At 47.4% G+C, this 26,944-nt stretch overlaps 1 protein-coding gene across 3 annotated transcripts; it reads right to left on the bottom strand.

Moving 5' to 3' along the window:
- Nucleotides 1-66: 66 nt before the first annotated feature.
- Nucleotides 67-26,944, bottom strand: tet2 (tet methylcytosine dioxygenase 2). 3 transcript variants are annotated; one of them, XM_037471410.2, is made up of 10 exons: nt 24,660-25,145; nt 6,171-9,134; nt 5,997-6,087; nt 5,817-5,910; nt 5,510-5,718; nt 5,185-5,335; nt 5,014-5,103; nt 4,689-4,826; nt 4,224-4,569; nt 67-4,131 (listed from the first exon to the last, which is right to left on the bottom strand). In XM_037471410.2, the coding sequence occupies exons 2-10, from the start codon at nt 9,088-9,090 to the stop codon at nt 2,762-2,764; spliced, it is 5,409 nt and encodes a 1,802-aa protein (XP_037327307.2). In that variant the 5' UTR covers nt 9,091-9,134; nt 24,660-25,145; the 3' UTR covers nt 67-2,761. The 3 variants fall into 3 exon arrangements, with proteins under 3 accessions (XP_037327307.2, XP_062420631.1, XP_062420630.1); XM_062564647.1 differs by lacking the exon at nt 24,660-25,145 and adding an exon at nt 26,672-26,944 and having other exon boundaries at nt 5,014-5,335; XM_062564646.1 differs by having other exon boundaries at nt 5,014-5,335; nt 24,660-25,146.

Raw genomic sequence — 26,944 nt, 5'->3', positions numbered from 1 at the left:
GAGTAACAAGTCCAATTGCTTTAAATAAATATAAATTTTATTAAAAAAAACACCCACATCTCAGCAATATCAGGAATGATATAATAAACAGCTTTCAAATAAACTGCATCCATTACATTACAATACTTACAGTATTAATACCCATCATTAATTCCATTTTTTTGTAGCATACCAAACTTCAGGAGAACAAGGGAAGCCTTAAAAAATAAAATGACAGGCAAAAAGTTGCACTTTTCTTTTTTACCCTTAGTGTCTAACTGCAAAAAGTCCAAGTGCGTATCAACCGCTAGTTTAACCTTTTGAGCTGAGCACATACCGGCACCAGTTCAGCCCAGAAAGTCATTCAAGTAACGTTGACTCTACTCTGAAGCATCTTCAAGTATGGCTATGTTTTTAACCCGCTATATCTTAGACACCTCGGCTTTCTTAACCACAACCTGCTACTGTAGCTGGGTCTTGTACAACAAAATCCGACATTTTCTTATGACAAAGTATTTTACAAAAATTGGAACAGTTTAAAAAAAAAAAAAAAAAAAAACTAGAGCGACTAACGGTCAGCTATGACTGTGAACGTTGCCGTGACAGTGAGCATACGTTTACAGACGTTCTGGATAATCTAAAGATGATCATTCTGGTAACCTGAAAGAATATCTAAAGCTATGAGGAGCATCGCTGATGAGGGGAGCTGTGGGTCAATTTGACAGAACAAGAAGAACCTACATCAACATCAAAGAAGGAGTTGTATTCCTGCATTACAGGCTTCTGGTATGTACAATGTGACATAATTTATTTATTTTTTAAACACATTTACAATCTATTTAAATAAAACGTTTTGTAATTCTTTATTACATTTTTTTTTTCCTGAAAAAGAAATGAAGTGCTTTCAGAAAATGAATCTGTTGAAGTGTGGGGTAAATTGTTACTATAACATGACATTCTGCTATATATATCGCGTTAATTCAATCAAATAGACGGGGAAGAAAAATCATTATACAATTGCTTAGTGGTTATAAATAAATTTAACTATACACTGGCACAAAGATGTGCAACTACGTTAATCACTGCCCTGGTCTTGTCTCCTAAATACTGAGCCAATGTCATACTTTCCCTTTAGTCAACTCAGTGCATATATGTTCAAATTCATTTTTAAAAGATTACCTTAAAATATAAGTGAAAAACTGCAGGAAAGTATCGTCATCCTGGCAAAATATTTCTTTTTGTCTTTGTGAAGTTGACACAAATCAGATTCAGGAAGCAATGAAAAGTACCTGAATGAGAGAAATACCACATGAAGACAGGCGGCGAACGCAGACTGGGTTGAAAATGTCCCTGATTTTACAGTAACATCAAAGAGTCAAGTTCAAATAATACTTTCTAGCAGAAAGAAGAAAGTAAGAAAGGAACTGCTATGCCTTCTAGAGGCCTGACGTTGAACTGTTATCTCGAAAGCAATATACAAAAGAAGGAGAAATAGGTTGTAAACCTATTGCCAAACTAGTTTTGAGGTATATGACAGGTTTGTACTGTACATTATTTAAAAGCCTTCCCGCTGTCCAAACAGTCTCACGTTGTATGTAGGTTGGATAGCACCTCATGATCAGTTTAACCCAAAGAAATACAAGGAAATAGGCCGTTAGCATTCTTTACAACACAAACTCTCTAACAGTAATTCCAAAAAAGGGAAATTAATTTACTGTACAAATCTTACCTGTTTATCTTACAGTTTAGATCACAAGAATTAAAAGACCCCACAGCAAGCCAGCTGCCCTCTGAAATTGACACCGGGCTTACCCTGTTTCATGTTTCTCAGTGTAGAAAAACATTATTTCCTAAGCACCACAGACACAAAACTACATGAAATATTCACAGTCCAGGTTTGTTCAATGAACCCAAGGCGAGGAACATTAAAACCAGTTGGTGACAACAAGTAAACCTGGAAAAAACTGAAATAACCAAAAAATTATTTCCTCAAAATGTTAGAAATGCACCACAAGAATGGCTCGATTTACAGTATAAATGACATAGGTAAGCTAGAGAAGCACCAACACAAAGGGAGATTAAAAACATATTTTTGCATGTTTCATGGATTTCTCAAACTATCCACAGTTATAAATTCATCAATTTAATTTTAGTGATGCTGAGAAATTGATTACTCTCCATGTAGTATAACCAGATTTCAAGAATACCAAAACATTGAACTCACATTATCAAAAAGTGCCCTAATAAGCACTGACTTGCCGTAAAACATGATGATGCTGATCATTTGATCGAGTGATGCTGTTTTCAGTGCCTTGTTCATTGGGTGTCACTCGTAGAGTGAGTTATGGTCATAGTGTGAAGGCATTTGAATTTAAATAAATGGTAAGAAGCATACACTTTAGCACCGTGAATGTTGTCACTTACAAAGTCAGTGTTTTATGCCAAAGAGTACAATTTAGTAAGAAAAATAAAGCCCCCCCCCGAAAATGAAAATTTGTTTCCATTAAAAATAGGTCCTTGTGTTTCTGACTGAAAGCACCAGAGATGTCGACAGTGTGTTTCTTGCAAAAAAGTTGCCAAACCAAAAAATAAATAGATCCTTTGCAGGGTCAACGAGTAAAGCTTGATTGTTAAAGAGGTGAAAGGTCCTGATGCGAAAGGTGATTCAAACTCCCGTCGGCGTGGCCGGAAGGTTCAGAGGAGGCCGAGTGGAGCCTCGCGGCCCTCGTCACCAAAAACAAAGCACCCGTTTCGCACGTTTGGCCTTCTTGGCGAAGGCTTCTCACGCGAACTGACTGTAGGGCCCCGTGACCTTGGTGAAGGCGTACGGCGTGGTGCTCACGTGGGTGTTGGTCGTGCACGACGAGGACCCCTCCATCAGCGCCTGGATGAACCGCTTGTAAGGCGGCTCCCCGGTGGACTCGGCCTCCGTGTGCTCCCGCTTGGCCCCCTTCCTGCCTTTGCTCGGCGTCCCCTCGCCGCCGTTCCTCTCGGCGTCCTCCTCCTTCTCTCGGGCCTTCTCCGCCATCTTGGCCTCCCACAGGGCCAGGCCGTGCTTGGCCTCGTTCATGTTTTTGTGCTGGTAGAAGACCAAGGAGATGCGCGTGGGGTGCGTGCGGTCGGGGTTCTTGATGGGCGTGGTGGCGTGCAGCTCCCGCTTGGCGCACTCGATGAGGACCGAGCCGTGGCTCGGCGCCACCGCCACGCCGCCGATGTCCGGGTCCAAGAAGTTGTGCTCGTTGTCCGACCACACCTCAGGCTTTTGTGGGGTCGTGGGTGTCTGCGGCGCTCCGGGCTCCTGCTTGATACCCGCGAGGCCCCCGTTAGGCGGACCTGAGCCCGCCTGTGTTTCGGGGTTGTAGCACCCGCCGCCTAACGGAGCAGAAAGCACCTGCGGGCGCGGCGTGCCCGTCTCCGTCTTGATTTGCATATGGAAAGGCTCTTGGCCCGGGGCGAAGATTTGAGGGCTCCGGGTCAAGTAAGGGTTTGGATACCCTCCAAACTGATTGCCTTTGCTCACGGCAGCTGCGTAGTCGAGGCCTCCGTGAGCCGAGGGCGCCCTCGAGAGGGGGTCCACGAACTGGGGGTCCGAGGCTCCGTTGGCGCCATACGGCCCGTACGGTCTCATGGGGTGACCCGGCCTCATGCCGCAGGCGTCGTAGCCGTTCACCTGTAGACCCGGCTCGGCGTACCTCGGCGGGTAGCTGACCTCGTAGCGCTGATGCGCGCCGTACTGCTGCTGCTGCTGCTGCTCCGAGTAAAGTGCGGGCCGCTGCTGTCGGAACGTGTCCAGGTGCTTTGGGTTCGAGGCATAGTACGGGTGACAGTTGTCGAGGGGCATTCCTCCGTTGCACTGATAACCTGGATATGGACGATTGGTTCCGTTGATGTAGGCGGAGGGGTAAGGGCCGGCTGGTGTCGGTGGCTGAGGGGGATACATGGCGCCCGGCTTGGAAGTGCTTGGAAAGGCCCCCGGCTGGTTGGGGAACCTGGGGTAGCTGGCTACATTTGTTGAGCCAGGGTAAGGGGGCAGTATGCTCTGGTGCTGTTGTTGCTGCTGTTGTTGTTGTTGCTGATGATGATGATGGGCCCCTAGGGGGTGCGTCGGCTGACCCGACTGTAGGATCGACCCCATGGCGCCTTGAATAGGTCCTAGAAAGCAAAAGCCCCAAAGGATAAAGGCGTGAGCAGCACGTATGAAGAAACGTCACGTGTGAAATGTGTCTGAATAAATGATACCCTACCTGCCATAGTGCTCTGGGCGGGGTTCTCGTAAGTGCCAGCTTTGGACTTGGCCAGGAGGGCCTTCTCGGCCTTTTCGTTGTCCAGCATTGCGATCTTGTTGGCGGCCGCCTTCTTAGCGTCCAGCTTCTTCTGCCGGCAAGACTTGGCGGGCTCTGAAAGCATGCGCACCTGGCGGCGGAAGGCACTGAGGACTTGGATGGCGCCTGATTTGATTTTCTCCTGCTGACCCTCCTCGCTGCCAAATTCATCCGTGTTGGAAGCCTTGTACAGGGGCAGCACGTGGAGCTGCTCGTCCTCCGGGATCTTTCCAATGACTCGGTTGTCCTCACTCGTTAATGTACACACCTGGAAGCACGGGTTCAGAGTTCAATACTTTTGTCATCAAATAATAAATTTACTCCCTCTATTCCGTTCTCTGGTTCTCTGAGAAAGACAACATACTTAGAAAGACGAACTGTCCTTACCACAGTGCTGCCACCCTGCATGTTGTGGAGGTCTCTGTGAGCATGGGCACAGAAGTCCAGACAAGCAGTCACCCCAGAGAAGGGACAGCCCTCCTTGAGCCCCAGGCGACAATCGGGAGCCCTTTGTTCATGTTCCACCTGTGTCCAGGAACAACGAGAGGGTCAATTTGAACGAGATGTTAAGAGGTTCTGGTCACTCAACAATACAAACAGGGTTGATGAATTGCATCATTTGTGGCTAAAAACATGCTTTGTTTAGATTTGATCAGAAAATCTATTATACATTTGAAAGGCGAGCAGTAAACCAATGTTTAAATATACACACCTGGTTTCCATAAGCGTCAGGTGCCAAAGTTTTATACAAGGGACCCAATATGGTTGCTAGATTTTGAAAGTTGTGCTCCAGTTTTTCTTCCTGAAAGCCAAAAAGCAGCAAACTGTTAAGTAGCTTAATGATGAGCAGCTTATTATATGAACTGAGCCGAGCTGCTCCCACCTCTTTCATATCATCTCCCAGTAGCTTGAATTTTCTTGGGATTTTGCTGCGAGCAAACTTGCAACCGTTGTAGTACATGCTCCAAGAGCAGCCGAAAGAGAAAGATGCCCCGCAGGCATCTGGATTCAACCCCTGGCACACACAGGTCCTCCTGAACAGGGAGAACAAACACATGCAATGCATCGTTTTAGGTCAATTCAGTTGGAACCAACTTTGATTACCAAAGAAAAGCAAGGGCTACGTTTTCCTTGAATGTGTGCAAAAAAAAAAGAAGGATCCAAAAGTAACGTTTGTTTGCTTTGAATTCTGCAGCCCGGTCACTTACTCCTCATTGATGGAGCACCGTCTCTGGGTGTGGGCTCCGTGCTTTGTTAGAGTTTCGCTGAGCTCGAGGTACAGGCGGTCGGCCAGGCTGGGCAGGATGCCCTCCCAGACCAGGATCACGACGACGATGCAGGCCGTCTCACATTTGTGACCATTGCGTTCCCGCACCAGCACCAGTAGCTTTTCATCCACACCGGACCGGCGAATCACCTGAGCAAAAGACAACGAGTAGGTAATGGTGGGAATGCGGATGTTTGAGCCGAGTACCTGCCTGCTTCTCCAATGACATATGCAAAAGTAATTCCTACCCATTTGGCTATGGGGCACCCTTGTGTACTTTTTCCTTCCTTGCCGGTGTATACTATTTTCTCAATCCTGATGGCGGGACCAGTTAGACCAGACCTTCAAAGCACAACACAGGCATGTAAGTAAGTAAAACAGTAGACTGTGGTGACACAACACAGTCGACAAGTCAAAGGCGTGGTTACCTTTTCTCCATCCTCTCCCGAATACCGGCAACAGTCGGCGCGGCCCCCAAGTGCGTGTAGTATGGTCCTTCGTCCTTCTCACTGATTTGTTCTAAATAGCATAAAGGGACAGGCACAAAAATTGACACACCACCTGACGAAATCGGCTTCCACAACCAACGCAAAGAGACTCACCAACACAGTGACAGGATGCAATGTCGTATTGTGTTTTCATGGGGGTGTCCAGGAGGTTCCTGATAGGGGTATCCAACAGCTTCATAGGAGAGTCCATGAAGCCCTGCAGGAGGTGTTCCTTCTTCGGGGTGGAATCGTGTGGTCTCTTTAGACTGGTGGTGGCCGGCGGGGCAGCCGGCTCAGCGCCGCACAAGTCGGCGTTGGTCGAGAGGATCGTGACGGGTCCCGAGGATTCCACCTTGACTCGATTTGCCGAGTTGACGACGAGGGATTTCTTCTCGAACACAGGCGACAGCTGGTACTGCCTCAGGCTCTGCTCCATGGAGGCCAAGATGTTTCCCGGCCTCTTGCCCTGCTCGCACAGGGGCGGGGGATTCTCCTGCTTGATGTGCGCGCCGCCCGGCCCCGCCTCTCGCATCGCCAACGGCTGCCCTCGCTGCTGGGAGCACGGCAACTCGAAGCGGGAGTCGTCCTCCAGCTTCACTGCTCTCAGGCCGTGTTTGGGGTCCATAGTGCCCTGGAGTGGGGGAGGAGGAGGGCCCTGGCGCTCCTGCCTCTGTAGCAGGTGCATACGCAGGGCCGCGTGCCTCTGAAAGTCTCCGTGGGGACCCGCGGGCGCCAGAGGCAGCCGAGGCCCCCCTTGGAACTGGCCGCACGGTGTCGGCCCTTGCTGCTCCGCTTTGGGGTACATCTGCTGATTCAGCGGGGGAGGCTGCGACTGCGCCGGGCCCTGGGAGAAGTCCCCGTGGCCGGGCTGGTGGCAGGGGTTGTTTGGCTGCTGCGGGTGAAATTGCTTGAGGCCGCCGCCCGAGTCTGGTGGAAACTGCCTCTGGTGCTGCCGGAACCGCTGCATGTCCGTCGCGTTGTCGTAGCTGAAGGCTTCGCGGTCGCCGCGCGGCGCTTGTTGGTTGTCGGGCTGAGCGGAGTTGTTTCTGAGGGGCTGGTTGGGCTGGTGCTGATGCTGACCTGGCTGGGGCTGACTGCGGGGTCTGTAATCGGGGGACTTGAGTTGCTGCCCTTCGAACTGCGGCGGGTGGGACAGGGGACGCGGGAGATGACAGTGCTGCTGTTGCTGCGTGGGTAAAAACCCTGGTGACAGTATGTCCTGCAGGTCAGGGTCCTCGCACAATTGCTCCGACTGCATCTGGGTGTGGTAGCGTCCGTCTACCTGCTGATCTGGGTGGAAATGGCGCTGCTCGGGCATTTTCTGGGGTAGAGGCTGCTGCATTTGAGGTACTTTCGTATTTGATTGCTGCCACTCAGAGGCAGTGTTGTGCTGGGCCGGGAGCCGGTCCTGCTGTTGCTGCTGGAAGCTGTTGGCGCTCTGGCTGCCATCTGGGAAACCCGCCTGTGTCTGGAACCGTTGGCCTGGATTTGGCTCCAACATGTGGCCGTGAACCTGTGGGTTAGCTGTCTGCTGCTCGGACTGAGGCTTACCAGGGAAGCCCCTCCACATCGCCGGCTCCTGTCCCTGGGGCGACTGGCCGCTTGCTAGGTGCTGCTGGGACTGCGAGGAGTTCAGCTCTGCCCAGCCTCTCTGGTGGGGAGTCGAACATGACAAGTTGGCCCTCTGCTGAGGCGTGTGCTCCATCCCGTTTTCCAAACCGGCCTGACTCGGCTGCTGGAGACCGGGGCCCACGGGTCCCGCGCTGTCGGCTCGATGCGAGTTCCCAGCACCGTGTTTGAAGGTCTGGGGTTGGATCCCATACTGGCCCCTGTCAGCGCTAATGCGCTGATGCTGACCAGACCTGGGTTCATCACTTTGCCCCATCTTCTGTAACCCGGAGTTGGGAAAGGACGCATATCCGCCCGTCTCCGCTGCCTGTCCAGGAGCATCGCGATCCAGGAACGAGTTCTGGTTAAACTCTTGGTTGACCTTCTTGTATATACCTTGAGGGTTTGTGTCCTCTGGATAGCACCGTGGGCCGTTTTGATGTTGTTGTTGTTGTTGTGTGTTATTGGCAGTGTTCGAAGGCGGGACCATGCCCGGGTGCTGACCCTGGCACAGCTCCTGACCCGAGTAAGATGGTGGCCGCTGCTGATGCTGTTGTTGTCGTTGTTGCTGCTGCTGCTGGTGCTGCTCTGCTTCAAAGCTGTGGGAGAATCCATTCACCACATAGTTGCCGGAGTTGTAATTGTTGCCTCCTTCAATATTGCCCGACGCCCCGGGCTGCTGTTGCTGTTGGTCCGGCCTCTGAGCCGAATGGGGAAACCCTGAGGTTAGAGATGGAGGTTGCGCCCCATCACTTGGCAGCTTATTTGCCCGTGAACCGTTGACAGCGTCTAGCTGTGACCCAGATGTTTGTGGTGCGATTGACACGTGCTCAGGATAATACTGAGATAAGGTTTTCTCTAAGAGATCACCTGGAGTGCTGTCAATTGTCGACGGGGGTGATAAAGCACCGTTCGGAATCGAGGCGTGCTTGTTCCTGGGTAGACAGAAAAAATCCCCATTAGGAAAATTACAATTCCTCTTGTCTAATTTGAGCTCTGACTGCGAGGTATTGCTCTCAAACTCGGCTGCTTTTGTCAGCTCAGGGAAGCTATCCACCAAATCCGAGGTCATGTTGTCATTTCTTTTGATCTCAGGTTCTACTTTGAGTTTCTTGGGCTGGTGGGCCAGCAGGGACTGCTCGGCGAGAGCATGCTTCAACTCTCCATTCATCAGTTCTCCGTTCATAACGTGGGATCCTTGATCAAACAGCACCTGGGCCGAGACTGGACTGTCGCAGTTCTCCCTGTGCCTCTTCATGGGGTTGGCCTTGTAATGGTTCCAGCCCGCGTCCCCAGTGATCTGCTGGGAATCTCCCTCCGAAGACTGGCCGCCATTCTGAAGTTTGTTAGAGATGTTGCGAGATGTGCCAAATTGTGCTAATATCAGATTTTCTTCCGTCTCATGTCTGGCCTGTTCCGTTTCCATCTGGCCTGCTCAGAGTCCATCCACAGGGCTGCCCTTTGTCCGTCCTGCAGGGCAGAGAGAGGGGGGAGAAATATTCGGTTACATCACTATTCAAGCAGAGTTGTGTTTTCAAACACAATACAATGGCCGATGTAAAACAAACACAGGATTGTTTTGGTGGGTTGGAACTTCACTTTGTCAAATTTACTGTGCTGACAAACGTCAAAGAGTCTTGGACCTGAAAATGGCATAAGAGGGGGCGGGGGGGGGGGGGGGGGGGAGGGTCCGTAGAGGAATGTGTTTACACTTGGCACTGAATTTGTATCAGCTGTCTGCACAATCCTGTCATAGAATAAGTTTCACCCTGGCCTAGTCCAATAGTATGTAAGTATAGTAAGTATGCACTATGTCGTCTTATCTGTCTTACTGTCTGATGTTATGAACCAACCGCCAAGTCAAATTCCTTATTTTGGTAATAAATGTTTCTGATTCCTGAAAGTTAGGATAAAACAAGAAGTAAATACAGAGCTACCCTTTAGGTACATTTACTTGTGGTGCTAAATACAATGCCCTTTATCTGGAATGAATGGCGGAAGTTGGTATTTCATTTTAGGACCTTTATCTCAAACTGATATCTGTGACTTCCCGTCCTGTCCTTCACACTATCTGCTGTGTTATGAATGTAAATAGTAAATCTAAAAAAAATGCTTGCTGTCACCTTTACAACTGTTTTTACAGGTAAATAGCTGGTGGGATATTAGGGAAGTGCTTTGACTACATTGTATTGAAATTAACGTTTTGGTTGCCAACATGACAATAGACCATCCCCCGAATGTAATGAGAGACAAACAGACAAACATCACCTATATCAAACATCATAGCACTCACATGTCAACCAGAGGCTTCTTTCTCACACAGACATCACACTGATCCTGAATCCTTTCTCTGGATTCTGACCTAAGTTCACGTTCCCAAAGAACCCTTTTTCTTTGCATTTGGGTTATTGAGTATATTATCAGGTGACGGAATACATTAAACCAAACACAAGTCCAGTTGATTGAAGGTAGTAGGATGCGAGGCTAATGATGTCCCAGATGGTGGACGGGAGGACGATCCGGCTGCTCCTCAGCTGTTGAGTCGTGGTATTCTCACCCCGAACACATTGCTGTGTCAAATATGCGAATACTACTCAAGTTTGAGGCCTTTGTTATCAGGGATGAACCTCAGCACGGTGAGCTTTGTGCCGTGGAGTTACACGGAGCTGATAGTATAAATTCAACCATAAAAATGTTTCCTACACTAACTCAATCATCACGATGAACTTTCTTGCTTTTTTTATTACAACTCTTGAATTTATATAAAATGTGGGAGTAATAATCTCAAAACAAGACTTTTGTTAAATATTTCACCCGTTAAATTATGTAACTTTAATGTCTTGTTTCACCTGAATCTCATCTACCTGATAAAGATAAGTTGGCCAAAGAGAAACTTGTAATTTGCATTCCTTGGGATCTGTAGGTCTAGCAACAAAGTAATTTAATAAAGCAATAAAGGTGATGAATGGAAACCAAGCTCTCCTCAGAAGGTTAAACAGCACACAGACATATGGTTTCATTTTTGCTTACCCTGTGTTCACTCTGCCAAAAGCATATAGATTCCAGTAGAATATTGATTTCTGTCTACCTCCCTCAATTATTAATGCATGTCACATCTGCAGCATCTGCACAACAATTGCAGTGCGCAGACACAAGAGCTGAGTCTAATCCATCATAATTATGAGCCACCCTGCTGCACATGCTAAAGGAATGGGCAGCTGATGAGCACCGAGAGACGCCCGGATTCTGTTCTAACGGCAATTGGAAACACTCGTCCTGGTCGAAAAGGTACACGGTCCTTTATGAACATACCGGTAATATAAAATCTAAATGACCAAAAATACCCTGCACTGGTCACCAGTCAATTGCAGGCTGTCAGACTGACACAAATAAATGTATAAAGCCTAAATAATAACACATTTGTCACGTTGAATAATATTAAATTATGGAGAGAGGCGTTAAATTAAGGATTGGTCAAAACACCGTTTTTTTTAGTCCAATAAACGGCAGTACACCAAGAAGATTTAGGTTCCAGTAGGTTAAAAAGACTTCTTGCTTTATCTTCTTAGACATTTAGGTCAGCTAAACACTCGCACTTTAAGTAAATAATGTCTTCGGAGCTTTGAAGCCGGCTGCTACAGTTAAGTTTAGAGAAATATGCTATGCAACCTTTGAAAACATAATTGGATCCAGCTTTAGATCCCCACAAAAGGCCTGCTGTTAATGCAAAGCGACTATAGGCTCACTATAGGCACTGACTGATGTTTGGGGGGAAAAACAGCTAAATATTTGAGGGACTCTGGCATGTTTCATTTGGCATGATCGTGCTCCATCATTGGGTCCGATCATCACATCTGGAAGCGGTTACAGCTACTTATGATTCTGAGCGAAGAGCTGTCGTCTTCAAACGGCACGTTTCATCCGAGGACTATTAACATTTTTTGAAGAAATCGTGTATAGGTAGGGTTTCCATTTCAGCCACCACCGGCATGGGCATCTAAAGAAATATCTCTTGGTCATGTACATTGCTTTAATCATTTAGGAATGATCATCAACGAATGTAAGCTCGATGATTAATGATTTGCAATTAATGCAACAACTGACATATGTATGAGATTTCACTGTACGGTTGGTTGATATGAGTTAGAAAACATTCATGGGATATATGCATATCTGGGATATAATGAAGCACCTGCACCATCACATTCATTTTAAGTGATCAGCTCATATTCCAGCTGAAAATGACTTTTCTCTATTACCGTAGCCACCCTTACCAAACTGGTCCCATGCACCATGAAATGAGGCAAAACCAAATGCAGCTCCGCATGTCGTGGCCCAGTGGACCGTTCGCAGGGGGCATTAAGCGTCCCCCCAGACCCCCAGAGTTTAGCGTGCCAAGTCCCCCCGCAGACGAGCCGGGCCGTTGCGAGGGTGTCTGGAAGCTCCCCCCGTTGTCACAACAGAGCAGCCGTTGGCCTGTCAGCAGGAAAAGGGAAGCGGCACACTGCAAACAGAGGCTGCTCTCAAGCTGATGGCTGGGGAACCGTGTGTTGAGATAAGAGCGATCGTCTTGCATCCCAAATGTCCCTTTTTAAGAAAAATGGCCTTATAGTAGGCCCATCAGATATACTCAGACCGCAGTGGAGCCTGAAGAGGAAGAGTCTGAGGCAACAAGTTGCACAACCAATCTCACTTTGGCTTGTTTGCATGAAATAAAAGAGGGGGAAAAAGGTGAAGTGACGACGATCGGTCATAACATTTTGTATCGCTGATTTGCAAGATGCTGTATATTTTACTATGAGACAAATGACCTAACGCTAACTTCCTCCTACATTTGAACTAAAAATACTGCTGGAGCTCTGAACAATATATCATCAACAGCTACAGAAAGGAAAATTGACAATAAAATGAGAAAAATTTAAAAAAAACTCAGCGGATTCTGCCGTCACTGAGGGAAGATTTATGTTTTCTGAGGAAGAAGGAGGCAAAATAATGAACCTAATGCTCCCACATCTCTGAACTCTTTCACACATTAAAGCGTCTGATCCCTGCAAACGTAACAAAGAGCCAAGCGGGTGACTACCACTTCCCGACCCCATGTGACTACTCCTTTGTTTTGTCTGGCCCTCGGTGCGCTCTGCTAATCAGTAACTAAGTCAAGAGGCCAAGACGTGCGCTTGGCCGCTCGGGGCGCAGCTCCGTTCCTGAGGGACACTCCGGGATTTACGAAGGACCGAGCGGAGCCCAGCAGCTTGTCACAGTTGGATACACCCACACTGACAAGAAAGAAAAAAAAGAAGAAAAAAAATCTTTGCAAACCCAGAACAAAGCAAGAGATCCCAGCTGAGTGTGTGCGGCCTGTCAACGTTCAAACATACAAACCTCCACACCAGTTGCACACTATTGAAAGTCCAACTTTGACTTATTGCTATTGGGAGCATTGGCTGCATCCTCTTTATTATTCACAAGGCGTGACTCTCGCAGAGATCTATTTTTGCTCCGGAAGTAGAGCACTAAACCAAACCAGCCTGCCTCTTGGTGGCTTTTGCGTGGATGCCTGCTGGAAGTTCTAATGCTTTGATCTATTTCAGTGGTTCTTTCTAGTAGCTAATGTCCACCAGAACCCTGTTGCAGTTTGTTGCATGACTCGGCATGTGTGGCTCGAACTGGATCCCCAACAAAGCTTTCTTTCCCTCCAAAAGCAAATGTCTTTGTCCCAATACGCTGTTGTTTGGCTTCTCGCAAAGCCGGTCCTCCGCTCCTGTGCCCTGTAATTACACCTCAGGTTCCTGTGCACTTCTGTCTGCTACACTTCCCTCCGGCTGGGTCTCTCATCTGGTCCGTGCAGCCCGCTGAAGCACTGTCATTGCCTGTTGCTTCGGCGCCTATGTATTTTCTGGCAGGGGTTGTAAAACAATGGCCACAGTTTGCACAACAGTCACACGCGAGTTAATGCATGTGATAGAAGAGCTCTATCTAGGCAATTCTTTAATAATGTATATATCGCTTTGCTTTTGCAACTTGCACATTGCTTTAAGAGCATCTTTTCAGCAGAAGTAGAATACAAAGCTTGAGCTACAACTGATGTTTTATAGATATTTAGTCCCTTTTCTCTGATGCTTGGTCTTCGCAACAGCAGCTCACAGCGTGTTTTTGTTTTTCCCAGAGGAAGCCGGTGAAATATGAGAGCTGCCATAGTAGACGGGGTCTATTTGGCGTGACTTGGCAGCCGTATGTGACATTCACCACTAACGACAGCTGCAGGGGAACTCAGGTCTCTGCACTTTCAGGTTGAGGCCTAGGCAGCTCGGGCCTAAAGGCTCCTGCTGCGGTAGAGAGGGAGCGAGGAGAGGAAAGGAGGTGTGGTAAATCAGACACACTTTCTGTTCTGCGGAATAGACCCGAGAATAAGCTGTAGTCTCAAGTGTATATTTCCGTTTCTTTGCTGATTTGGCCCCAGTCATATTTCCCTGCTCGATAGATAACAACGTGGAAATGAGTCATGACAAAGTGTGCCAACAGTGATATTCATTCTAATGTTACCTGATACTAACAGTTTACGTACTCAATATCAACACTTCGTGTGAACTATTGCATGCTAGTCATAGCAACTTAACGACTGACGATATTAATAGAGAGCTGATCATGAACTGGAATCCTTTTTATTTCATGACTCAGACTAGAGCAAAAAACACTGAGACAATAAACATTGTTGTTGTAATGATATCCCTTTGGCCTCCATTGTCATTTTGTATCCCATTTCATACAGAAATATTGGCTTATAATATTAATATTTTAAATGAACATATATTAGAAAAACTAGAAAAAATATATATTATTTGAAAAAAGTGAATGGAGGTATTTTGCCTTTAACATGCATTGAAACAAGCAGCAAATGACTTGAGGAGGAGCTGGAACTCCTAACAGTAATCGGATCAGATGACTTGCATTCTGCAAGAGTTTGGACCCTCCCCCCGTAAATATAGAGTCGCACCCACTGCTCCGCAAACCTCATGACCTCTGACTACATTTTCACAACTCTGCATTCCAGCTGGCTGTGTAAATAACAAAGGTGTATGCTCAAATGCATTTGGGGCAGGTTCAATGTTCACATGGCTAGCATATGTACTGAGGGAGTTGCCCTCGCACGGGAGAGAGTTTTGGGCCCGCGGGGCTGCAAAGTGTGGAAGGTCCAAACCCAACCAACGCAATGTGAAAACAAATGCTGGAAGCATATGCTTTCACTGACTGTTGTTACTGCAGGACAGATGTTAATTTGTGCTCTGCACGTCGGGCACTCGGGATTCATGTCACATGGCGCGCTGGTACAATGCACCTCACATGGGCTGCCCGGGCCTTCTCTCTCTCTTTCATTCTATCACCCTGAACATATGACGCGCTCCACTCGGGCTAAGAAACAAACAAAGCCCCCCTGTGTCTGCGGTCGGTTTGCTTTTGATCCTCCACATGCACATGCACGTGCACATGCTAGACCGATCATTAGACCATTTTCTTTTTTGGGAGGTTGCTTGTCTCGCTGATTTTCTGTCACGAGAGCAAGCGTAGGAACAGGTGGGCTCTGCACACAAATCTAAACAAATAAAGCCTGAAAGTGAAATCCTGATCCCAAAAACTGGACGAGAGTAGACCACACACACACCGGTCGGAGCTGTGTGCTGCCTGGACATTTCCTCACTGGTAAAATCAAAGCAAAACATTTTTTTTTTTCCTTGAAGGAATAGTTTGATTTTCTTGTGTGCTTACATGTTAGAGTGTTATTACAGAAAATTGATACCCCTTTTTTGCCTGAGCCATAAATATGAAGCCACTCCAGTTAGTTTCTACTCTTTGCAAAGAACTACTTCACTCAGATGCTGACTGTAAAATTACAACCTTTTTTTGGACTTTTTTTGTTTGGATTAAACAAATAGGATCTATTGTGTCTATTGGAGATATCAAAAAGCTCAAGGCTAACTTTTGCCAGTGTTTTCCAGCCTCACACTTCCGAAATCCGAAATGTTAAGGTGCATGATTGCTTCAGCTGGTTGTGCACCACAAAGCATGGACTCATTCCTCTCCTATCTGGGGAACATGCAGCCTCTGTTTTAGGTTAAGAATTGGCAATCTTTGGTATTGATCAGCGAAGGGATGCAGACACATGCGATGTTTATTACCAGGAATGCAAAAGCTTGAAGGCGCGAGTCAGCGCTGAGACGCACGCTGCCTCGCGAAGAGGATCTGACTGTTCAACCTCAGGTCTAGTTTGTTCTGTCAGGTAGAGCAGCGCTGCTTCCTGTTGATGCTCACTGGGGCCTAATCACTACAATGTGACGAAATGGCTGCATCACATGACAGCCTGCAGCAGCAGATCTCTGCCTCGTCTCTGTTACCCTTTCCCTCCACGCTTGACCAAAAAGCTCTGCTGCCACAATCAGTTTGCAGAGAGACTGAGCGCCACCGATCAAATTATTTATTGTTCCAATTTAGTGCAAAATTAAAATCTCTTTAAATGTCAACGGGGTGCTGTGCAGCAGTTGCATTCTAATTCTCTGGCAGTCCATCTTACCCAAAGTGTTTGTGGTTTGTTTGAAATGTCTTCCCTAGAGAGCCCCCTCCCCCTCAAGAAGAAGGATCTGTACTATCTGCATTGTCCTTTATGTCTAATGCAAGACAGATGTGGCCGACTTGTGGAGATTCCCACTGCGCTCTCTGTTCTCCAGCAGGTCTACGACTCGTTACCGCCTCAAACTGAATTGTGAGAATTGTGAATTTCATTGAACTACGGCATTATTTGATTGAGTTCCTTTATTAAAGTAAGTAAAGTTTTTGGATTATTATCATTTCTATGGTACTTTGTTCTGTGAATGGAGTTTTAATCTCTTTTCAGCAAACCCTGTGACGCACACTGTCATTAACTGCGCTCCCTAAATAAATAGGTCAATTCAGAGCTAAGCAGACAGAGGGGTGTTTGAAAGATGTATCCAGGGTGTGAAACTCATTCAGCAGTAAAAAGCGGTTAGAAAGATAACGGTTTAGACAAAGCCTAGAGATCTCAGTGTGAAAGTGAACCACCACAGCACCGCGTGGCCAACACAGCAGACGGTGACAGCGTCACAGGTTTCTGGGCAGAAACGCAGACCTCCTTCATATAGCGCTCAAGGTAACCACTATCTCTATCACGATTCCAATGGTTTACCTTGAGTAGCTCAAAATATAAAAACAACTTTTTTTTGTCAATGGATGAAACTCTCCCTGTAAAAACTATACAACTAATGACCAAATTAATCAAATAAAGCCAACTCAATAACCTAAAATGATGCAGTTGAAGCGGAAAGCTGAAATGGTCAAACAGTGGCACAGTCAGAACTGGAGTAATACACTGTGCAGCAGGGCAGTAATAACAAGGGCAGTTTTTATTTGATTAACCGGTAGAGCTCACTCAAGGTAAAAGAGGGGAGATTAACCGGCAACATGGTAATTACCTGGAGACACGTGCTCATAGCCCCAATAAAGATGGACGGCGGTTTGATAGCACTGTACAGGGTTCAGTGGGATCAGCAAGGATTCGACATATAAGACACGTTTACTCGTAACGGCCCACGAGGCCCGAAGAGCTTTTCAACAACCGCTTTTGTTGAGTCTATTTTTTCAGGGGCGAGGCTGCACCGGCCGAGCTGCTGAAAGTTTTTGTACTTGACCCGGTCCGTATAGTGAATCCATACATTTTGGTGTGCTACGAGTACGGACATCACGTGCTTTAGAGGTTTGATGCTTATGGTGTCGATCAGTATCTGGTGAGCCTGTTTGAGGTGGACGTTGGCATAAAAAAAAACTCAACAGCCGTTGTAATGGATAAACAAGGCCTGTGTACGTTTGTGATACAACCTGTTTAACAGGTTACTGTTAAAACTGCACACACTGCGCACGCGAGAAGTCAAGCTAGAAGTCACACTTCATTTACTTCAATCGGTTTGATGTGCTGACAATTTTCTTTTTCCAAAAATATAGCATATAAATAAATATTGCATTTCTTTAACTCATTCCTACACCAAAACACATAGAATACAGACAATTTGGCCAACAACGCAGCCCCCTCTAACAAGTGGTGACAACATTCACCAGTGAACCAGATTACATCTAGAAACCACCAACGTTTCATCCAAAACCATGTCAGTGCCTTCACTCAGGGGCCACGGACTGTTTAACAGAAGAGGGCAATCCTGATAGCACACATCGGTTACACATTAGGTCTGACTTCATAAACCTGTTGGTCTTCATTTTCTCTGAGAATCAGCCCAACCTAAAAAAAAAGGAGCCCAGTGTGCGAAGCTTACACGCAGAGACTAAACCCTTTTCCTGTGGCTTCAAGCTGCATCACATGGAGACTCTAATTAACAAATGGGCTTCTGAGCGTGCAGTCCCGCTAACCTGCCCCCCCACCCCCCCCCTCCCCTCCCCTCCCCTCTCCTCTCCCCCTCCCCCAACGCTGCTCCTTCCAACCAGCCCCCGCTTCCCCCTTTGTCTGTGCAACAGTCAATATTATCTGACTAACTATCCGATGAACTGTGCACAGAGCAAAGTTGATTTCTCTCAGAGTGCATGGTGGTAGCCATGGCGACCATCTTATGAGCGCTCCGGAGCCCATCTGGTCTAAACATTACCCCGGCGCGGCTGGCTGCAGAATGGGCTGCCTTGCCGCCGCGGTGTGCACATGTGCTTTATGCATTGAGCCTCCAAAGTGAATCAATAGTGCCACATATTCAGAAGCCTGCGTTTGCAGATCAAGGCCTTTAAAATGCATTTCAGGAATGTTTGAAAAAAACCTGAAATGTATTTAGCCAACATGTACGAATAAAATAGTACTTAAGTTGTCTTTAGCTACAGGATTTATTTTTAGGGCCGAGAAATATGTGGTCGTTGCACTTAGCTAGGGAGGTAGCACGAGGAACACTTTATAGTAACCTTTTCTTCCTCTTACATCCTCCCAGCCACTACAATCTGGCATGAAATGAAAAATATCAGACACGGAGCCAAGTGAAGAGCAAACCATAGTTCCCATGTTTCTCTGCTTCTATGTTTGCATGATCCAAATCCAGACCAGCTTCCAATTAAACAGGAAGCGGAGGTGAACAGTAAACAGAGCAAAGGGAAACAATGTCACGGGGAGGGAGTAAAAACATGCACATGGCAGTGGAGGAATCCCAAATGGACTCCACAAGAGAGATACAGATTTTAGATTTATGGGAGATTGAGCTTCAGATAGTGTTTTATTTTTTCAAACAAAATCTCTATATTCTTTCTCCTTGTATTGTTCGAACAGGAAGTGACGCCTGTGGCTAATGGCTAATTATTGGCTTATTGGCGGGCTTTTGCTCGATGGTTCTCCAACAAACCCAAGCACACCCTCAAGGTTACTTCCATTATGTTTTCACACCATGTTTTTGTTCTATTTAATTGACCTTTTCTTTTCTTTTTATACTACTTATCTTGTAATTATACAACTCTATGTGCTCTATATTGTGTTTCACCTAAATGATATGCCTTTTTGCTGTGCCTAAATTTACCTGTGCATGTAATAAAGAGATAAACACGCTATTGCTGAACCTAAGGCCAACAATATATTGTTATTATAGTAAGAAAGGGTTGCTCCGTCTCATTCGTCATCTGGAAAGCAAATGTAGTGATATCCTCTCCCTCGTTGGTTTTTAAGCAGCCTGACCTATACACCGCTGTTGCTAAGCTCCCTCTTTCCCTCCACTGGCTTTGAGTCACATGACTCTCATTGAGTAGAAATCGCAAATCCTTCTGAGAGAGAGGGACGTGTTCTGGGATTCGTGGTTTCACTGTGAGACCGTACTGACACTTCTCTGCCTTTCCGACACCTCGGACTAACACACATTGTAAGCCATAATTAATAAACACGCGTGTGTGTTTTGTTTTAGTGTTTTCCCGAATCTGGGTTTGTACCTCCCACACCGCCAGCACTCTTATTTTGGTGGGGAAGCTTCTATCCATTCACAACCACAGCTAAAATCAGACTTAATGTTCCAAATATAAATGCATATAGGGATGTGAAATCCGTCATTTAGCAGCAGCTGCTGCCCTCGTACATTCCACTCTGGAAACCTAATATTGAGCGCGGGCCGCTGCGGGCATTCAGAAGTAGGTGGTGATGTCATTTAAAGCCTTTAGTAGGGTTACGCTCCTAAATGACATTGAGGACCAGCTGTCTGTCTTTGTGCTCCTTGCGCCGGCACCAGGGGGCCGTGGGGCCTAAGCTTTTCGGTGACAGCAGCCAAAGCGTCCGTATCTGACAGCCATCTTAGAAGAAGGGTTAACAGCCATCACAAGCGGTTGTTTAGATCGCCACGGAGCCCCACTGAGGCGCAGCTCTGACGGCGACGGGGGGGAGGGGGGCATTTGTTCGCTCATTCTTTTTCTTATTATGCCAATTCCCAGCAGAGGATGCATTTGGACAAACTCCAAATGAGAAGAGTCTCCTCTTCTTGCTCCTCTTTTCTGATGAAGCGTTGAGGAAAAGCCTCTTGGTTGTCACAGATTTAACTAGAACTGACTGACCTCTATACGTTTTGACATTAGAGTCCTAATAAGGTTAAGGTCCAAGCATGTCTTTGGTTGACTTGTCAAGATCTGTGAGGCCTACAGAGTGCCTGCGGTTTACCTCTGCACACATCGCGCTCGGCAAAGAGAAAGTAAGCAAGTCATTTTTCTCTGCGTATTTTCGTTTTGACTTAGAAATAACCATCTTTTTTTTTTTTTTTAAACCCTTGCTTTCAAGAGCTCCAGCTTCGTTTATCGCTGATATTTCTACTTGGTTGCTTCAATTAAACCTTGCAAACACCCCCGAGGCTGCAGGCATAGAGGAAGTTGGACCAAAAAAAGTTTACAGAAAGGTTTTTATTTCCCGACATGTCAATATTGAGGCCGGAGGTCGACATGAGGAAAAAAACGCCCGCTCTGCGCCTCGCCGCTTTCCAGCGCCAGCGCCTGCATTTCCTTCTTTTTTTAAATGTATCCTGAACTTCTCGTCGTAGGGACCCCGCGCTACGACAGAATCCCGCCCACCAGCGTCAGAAAGGCCCCCGGCGAGGGGCGGGGAGGGGGACGCCGCCTCGCTTACGTAAGATTCCCGCTTGTGTCTCTCTCGGCCTCGGAATTCCACGATGGTGTTTGTAAACAGAGCGGGCCATGTGCGCGCGGAGGAGGCCTTTGAGTCGCTGCCCTCGCCTGTCTCACCCCGGAGGTAAACCCTGACATCGATACACACTCGCTGAGCCAGCGACACTTCTTCCCCCCCCCCCCCGCGGGCCGCCTGCCACCCAGAGCGGGGCCTTATCGCTCGCGGGCCCCCCCCCCCCGTAATTACGCCGCGGCTTCGTGCAAAGAGAGAGAGAGAGAGAGAGAGGCGGCCACGGGTCACACTCGCATCTGGTGGGGGCAATTACTGATAACGTCGTTGAATATAGGACTCGTAAACGCGTTGTCACTGTTACACAATTCCAGTGATGACGAAAATCCCTTTAACAAAGGTCCGGGCCTCCGCGTGATGGGAAGCCTCTCTTGGAACTAACATGTGTTTTGTGATTTGGATTCGGTTCCCTTTTTTTTTTTCTTCAAAAGATGCCACTGAAAAGATAAGCCGAGAGACACAGAAGACACATACATTCAGACATCCAGGCAGACCTCCAACAACTGCCGAACGTCACCCAACGCAGCTCCTGCCCCCGAACCAAGCGTGGCCCACGGCGTGCCGTCGCGTTGTCTCTACCCCCAAAAAACTGCTCCTACTTTGCACTCGCCAACAAGAGACGTCTCCCAACTGGGAGCCGCCGTTGGTGAGTGATTCTGTGCGTAGATGAGCGACCCCATTATGGCACCAACATTCCACTGCAGAAGCGCCTGATTGCACGGCGCTGCTTTCTGTCACGCTCTCAGCAGAAAAAAAAACAACCCCCAATAGCAGACAGGAGGGAAATCAATATTGCAGAAATCAATACGACACTCAGTTGCTCGCCATTTTGTCTCGGGTGAAAGCAGCCCGAGCTCCGGCTGGCCAGCAGGTAGTGCGGTATAAAATGTCTAACCTGCCACTGGGCTTGCTTCTGTGGGTCATTTGTGCAACAGCCCCTGGGTGGAAATACGATGCGTGGGCTGAACAGAGCAGGGTCAGAGGTGAGGGCTTGGGTAAGGGCTCGGGTATTGTAAGTGGGCCACATTGTTTCGGAAACGCTATGGCAACTGGACATTCTTCCCAAAGGTGATATTGTCTCTGCCTCCCCCCCCCCCCCCCCCCCCGGGAGTGACATAAAAGGCGACTCGGGGGCCACGGCGAAGGAGCAACCAACCACGCGGCTTTATCTGTAGGTGTGGATAGATGAGAAGAAACTATGTGCGTGTGATTGATCTATTCCGGCCCTTCCCCCCACCGAGCCCCTCATAAGCCCATTAATGTTCTGCTGCCTTCTCAGATGCTGGTGTAACAGCAGGCACGCAGAGCTTGTGGACACACAGCCAATAAGATTTTGTGCTGCTATTTTCTCGAATTTGGAACGCGTCATTGTTATGTAGGTCAGGATTAGCATTTGTAAATCCTGCGTACAGTGCAACTCCACACAAAGGGGAAGACACGTTTTACAACCACACCGTGACAAGCGGAAGGTGCTTTCAGTACAAGGAACCCATCCGAGCTGGGAATTAGATAATGGTGAAATGTGATTTAACTTAATTCTGTTGCACGTTGCTGTTTCTTCTCCTTGTTACTAGTACCTGACCATTAGTCTTTCACATGAGACATGGCACGGTGTAGTCTCGTGACCAATTGGGCAATACATGTGCGTAGACACCCAAAAGTCTGAATCACCTGATCGTGTGTAGTAACAACACACTTCATGGGTACTATGGAGAAAGCCCGTTCTAGTACTCGCGTTGACTCTATCGACAGTCGCCGCGCTCCTCGTATCGTATCGCCTCAGAGGGGAACGCCGCCGTTGATGGCTCGCAGGTTTCCCGACACGGAGACAATAAAAAAAGGGATTGTCTTCCATTACAGACAGATCGTTTTCAGTAGAGAGCAAGAGGGTGTGTACTGTCGCGTGTGGGGCCGCATACTCATCCACCGAGAGGCAGCGTGCCAACACAAGACATTTGGAACTAAGGTCAAAGGAGGTTAAAACTAAGTGCATGGCTGTGATGAAATAATATTTGCATGTGTGTGTCATCATCAGCTGTTTACATAAAACATTTGACTAAAAAGTGACCTTAGTTTTACTTTACTGCCTCTTCACATTCTCTGGAGGCCCTTGCATGCACAAACGTTAATAAAGTCCACTTTTTGCTTTATGTTATGTTAAAAAAAAAACCCTGAATATCCTGCATTTCTCCTGTGTAATTACCGTGTAATTTGAATGGTCAATTTAAGGTCAGTCAATATCCTCCTCCTCGTGGGCGTCCCTTTGCTCTGCGTTTTACCTGGGGCCATTACAGTGGTTGCCTTACGACCAGTAGAATACACAAGCCCAATACACAAACCTGAGTGGGATCAGTTAAAATCTATTGGGCCATTCAGATGTTAAACTGAGAGAAGCACTTCTCTCAGTTAATGCAGGTTAAAAAAAAAAAACAACTAACAGCCCATTAGCCATTTGCTAATTGAGATAAGACCAGATGACTAGTGTATTTCTAAAGAAAATGTGGATACTACTACAACACCAGCATGACGGTACCTTCCCGTTATCACTCCACCGTTGTAGTTTACTTATTTATCTGAGCAGGTCAGCGTGCTGTTACTCTACACCAATTCCTCTTTAAATGATTACACGCATCCCAGCACAGACACACATTCCTCTTTGTATTCTCAATAATCTACTTGTCAATAGCTCCCTTTCAAAAAAAAAGACCACGGCAGTCAGATTGTTGTGACCTTTTAACTGCTTGTGCTCAATTTAAAAAAAAAAACTACAGTCCCGTCAAGTCTCCGCTGGGTGAAAGCTTCTCTGGAGGAGTTTCCCCAACTTGTGTGAGAAATAGGATGTTTGCTCTTCTGCCCCTGCCATTCGTGTTCCCCCTGTTAATGGCGCTGTAGGATAGAGTTTCATTTCCTTCTGAGCTTTCTGACCTTGTCTGCCTTCGTCTCACTCTGCCACCACAACTCTCTCCTCCTCCTCCTCCTCCTCCTCTGCTGCTGCTGCTGCTGCTGCTGCCCGGGCTTTGCCTTTGTGTCCGCTTGTCTTTCAGTGGTGAAAGCAACGAAAGCTGATTAACAGAGATACACAAAGCCAGAAGCTATTCCAGCTCCACTGCTGTGCAGACACTATGCACTTAGCGCTAAACACGTCTAGGGTGCACTTTTACTGTCCTACTTCTTCTAGTCTCTCTACTGAACAGCACAAACAAACACACACACACACACACACACGAAAATGAGAAGCTAGCAGGAGATAACACTCCCTGCTAAACCTATTTAATGAAAAATACTATCTGTAATGAGCTAACCATTTCACATATGCACTTATGCAAAACCACACACATTAAACACTAAAACACGCCTTTATAGATATAAAACATTCCAAAAAAGGGGGAAAGTTTGAAATGTTGAGGCAGGATAGAGAGCATCATGAAGGCATTAAATGAAGCTTGGACGAGAAACTCCTGGACAAACAGTTTAAAGTGCACCGTTTTCTATGATGCGTTCAAAAGCAGGACGAATGTGCACTGAACACAGAACACAGGAAAACACAGAAGGTGCGTTTTTCAAAATTCAGCTGGCAAAAAAAAGAGAGAGAGAGAGAGAGAGATCGTCAGCCATGTTGGAGTAGCTTTATCTAATATCCCCTCCTTATTATGTGGAGTCTTGCTCTTACGGTGGGGGAGCATTTGCTCTGCCTCGCCTCCCACACACACAAAAACCCCCATAATACACCAGCGTTAAAGGGGAAGAGCGTAAGCAGAGTATTAACACAGCAAGCAAATTCTCACCTCCTTTTTTTTTTTTACGTCCCTCCACTCTGTAGAAATTCCAACAAGCCGTCTGGATCTCCTCTTTAACCAATCCTAAAGGGCAGCCATCTTGCCTCCTTCTGTTCTTCTATGAAACAGACTATCCTCCACATCAATATTCATGGGAACCGGTCTGACGTCGGCTCTCATCGTCAGGGAGCCCGGGTGTCGCTGTTTCGCCGGCCCAGAGGAGCACATTCGCATGTGGCCGAGGGGCAGCGGAGGCACATAGAGCCAGATGCCCCCGGGTCAGGTAGGGTGCGGGAGGCGGGCAGGAGGGGAGGGAAGAGAGCCTCACTTTGCTGGCAAACTTAAAACAATCACAAAATCACTTTCCTGCCGAAGTCCTCCCCACACAAAGAGACAGGTTTTCTTTCCCTCCTCTGCTCCCTCCTCCTCTTTTTTTCTTCCTCCCTCAGCCGCACACAATAGTGAACACCGCGATGGCTGCCCCCAAGCACAGGAGTGGATTCCCTGTGAGCGGGACAGGACTTTACCCCCGGTGCCCTTTATGCTGAATATTGCACTGGCCTCAAACTGTCTGACTCGCAGCCTCCGCCTCCTTCCTCTCCTCAGACAGGAAGGCAAGTGACTCAGGGGTTTTTCCCTCCCTTTTCTTTCCGCCATGACTATCGCAACTTCCTTCTTTCATTTTCTTTCTCTCTCTGTCATTGGTCACACAAGTTCCCATGTTGTGTAATGGCTCTCGTTTTTTTTCGGAGAGCCATTACGGCAACAACCAGAAGGGGGTTGTGTGTGTGTGTGTGTGTGGGGGGGGGGGGGGGGGGGGGGGTTGGGTGGGGGTGAGCACCCTGTGTTTGGAGTCCAACCAGTTGAGCAACGCACTTATTTTCCAACGGCTGTGTCTCATTTCGGCACTCCTCGGCCGGCTGGTTTTTTTTAGGGCGTAAGGCGACGCTTCCAGGGCGCACGCACGCAGAAGATTCGCCTCCCGTTGACACCGGGCCACGTGGGCTTAGAAAGGGATAAAGAGAGAGAGCGGTGTGAGAGAGTAAGGGACTAAAACTAAAAATGCTCTGCAAGGCTTTTGGAATGACACGAGTAAAAACGCACAACAAATCCTCAAAGCTGTAACTCTGAGGTTCAGCAGAGCTGTGACTGTTGTATCTTTTACAGTGAAGGTCAACAAAAGGTCCAGTGATCTGCGTGTCTGCAACACAATTTAGGGAATGTGAGTCTTTGTTGACAAACTAAAACAAAATGTAAGTCATTAGCATGTTGTTGACAATAACACATGCGTTTTACCACAATGACCAATAGTCAACGGCACTCAAATTCCCTTTACTATTTAATTACTCTTTACTAAGAGGCGGGACTCAGAAACATCCCCCTCTAGCTCTTCCTTTAGCTTCAGTTCGGGCTTAATGGAGACCCCCCCCCCCACCTCTTTCCCTCCAGCCCCTGCCTAACCGCAGTGGCATTTGTTGACTCAATAGTTTCAGGCTCAGGGCAGAGAAGGAGATTTGTTTTTACACAAAATGGGGGAGGGGAAGAGGCCGAGGGAGGAAGGAGGAGTCCCTCTTGCTGCTACTCCAATCCCTCTAAGACCAAATAGAGCCTTTTCCATCAGATCCGTCTGATTTCTTCGTATAGCTCAGTTGTTTCCGGTGCAGCAGGATGTTGGACTGCCAGTGTTTTTAAACCACGTCACACAGTTGCAATTAAGTCAAATTGGGGGATTCTAGCAGCTGACCTTCTTAAACTGGTAACAAAGGAGTCTAGATTTAAAAAAGAAACAAAAGGATGTTTAAGCTTTTGGATAAAAAATATTAGAAAGCAGTTTCTGATAGGCTGAGGGTGCCTGCCCCGAACACAGCCTTTATCAAACGTCCTACTATTGTGTCATGCAAAAATATCACTTTTGTATCATTCCAATGAAGAAATAAGAGCGGGTCCAGCGGATGGAGCCGCTGCCGTCCCGTTGTAAATCCTCGTTGGAACAGACCAAAGCCAATGAAAAGGCAGCAAACCTTGCAGCGCACCAAGCAGGCGTCCCGGGGATCCACGCCGCCGGGCCGCCAGCGGCTCTTCGGACCCGTCGGCCTCCTTTCCATCTCCACGGGCCTCGCTCCCCCCTCCAGACGAATGCTGTCAACAAGAGGAAGAAGAAGAAGAAGAAGAAGAAGAAGAAGGAGGAACCGGCTCAGAAAGCTTTAGTAACGGCTCAACACGAGACATCTAACACGTGCGCATTTCTTCTCTCCTGAATGAAGGGCGGCAGCGGGCTGAGCGCTACTGTAACT

This window comes from Pungitius pungitius, chromosome 9 (genome assembly GCF_949316345.1).
Source record: "Pungitius pungitius chromosome 9, fPunPun2.1, whole genome shotgun sequence".
Lineage (NCBI taxonomy): Eukaryota > Metazoa > Chordata > Actinopteri > Perciformes > Gasterosteidae > Pungitius > Pungitius pungitius.
The sequence above is the reverse complement of the archived record's forward strand: the minus strand, read 5'-3'. Positions and strand labels throughout refer to the sequence as shown.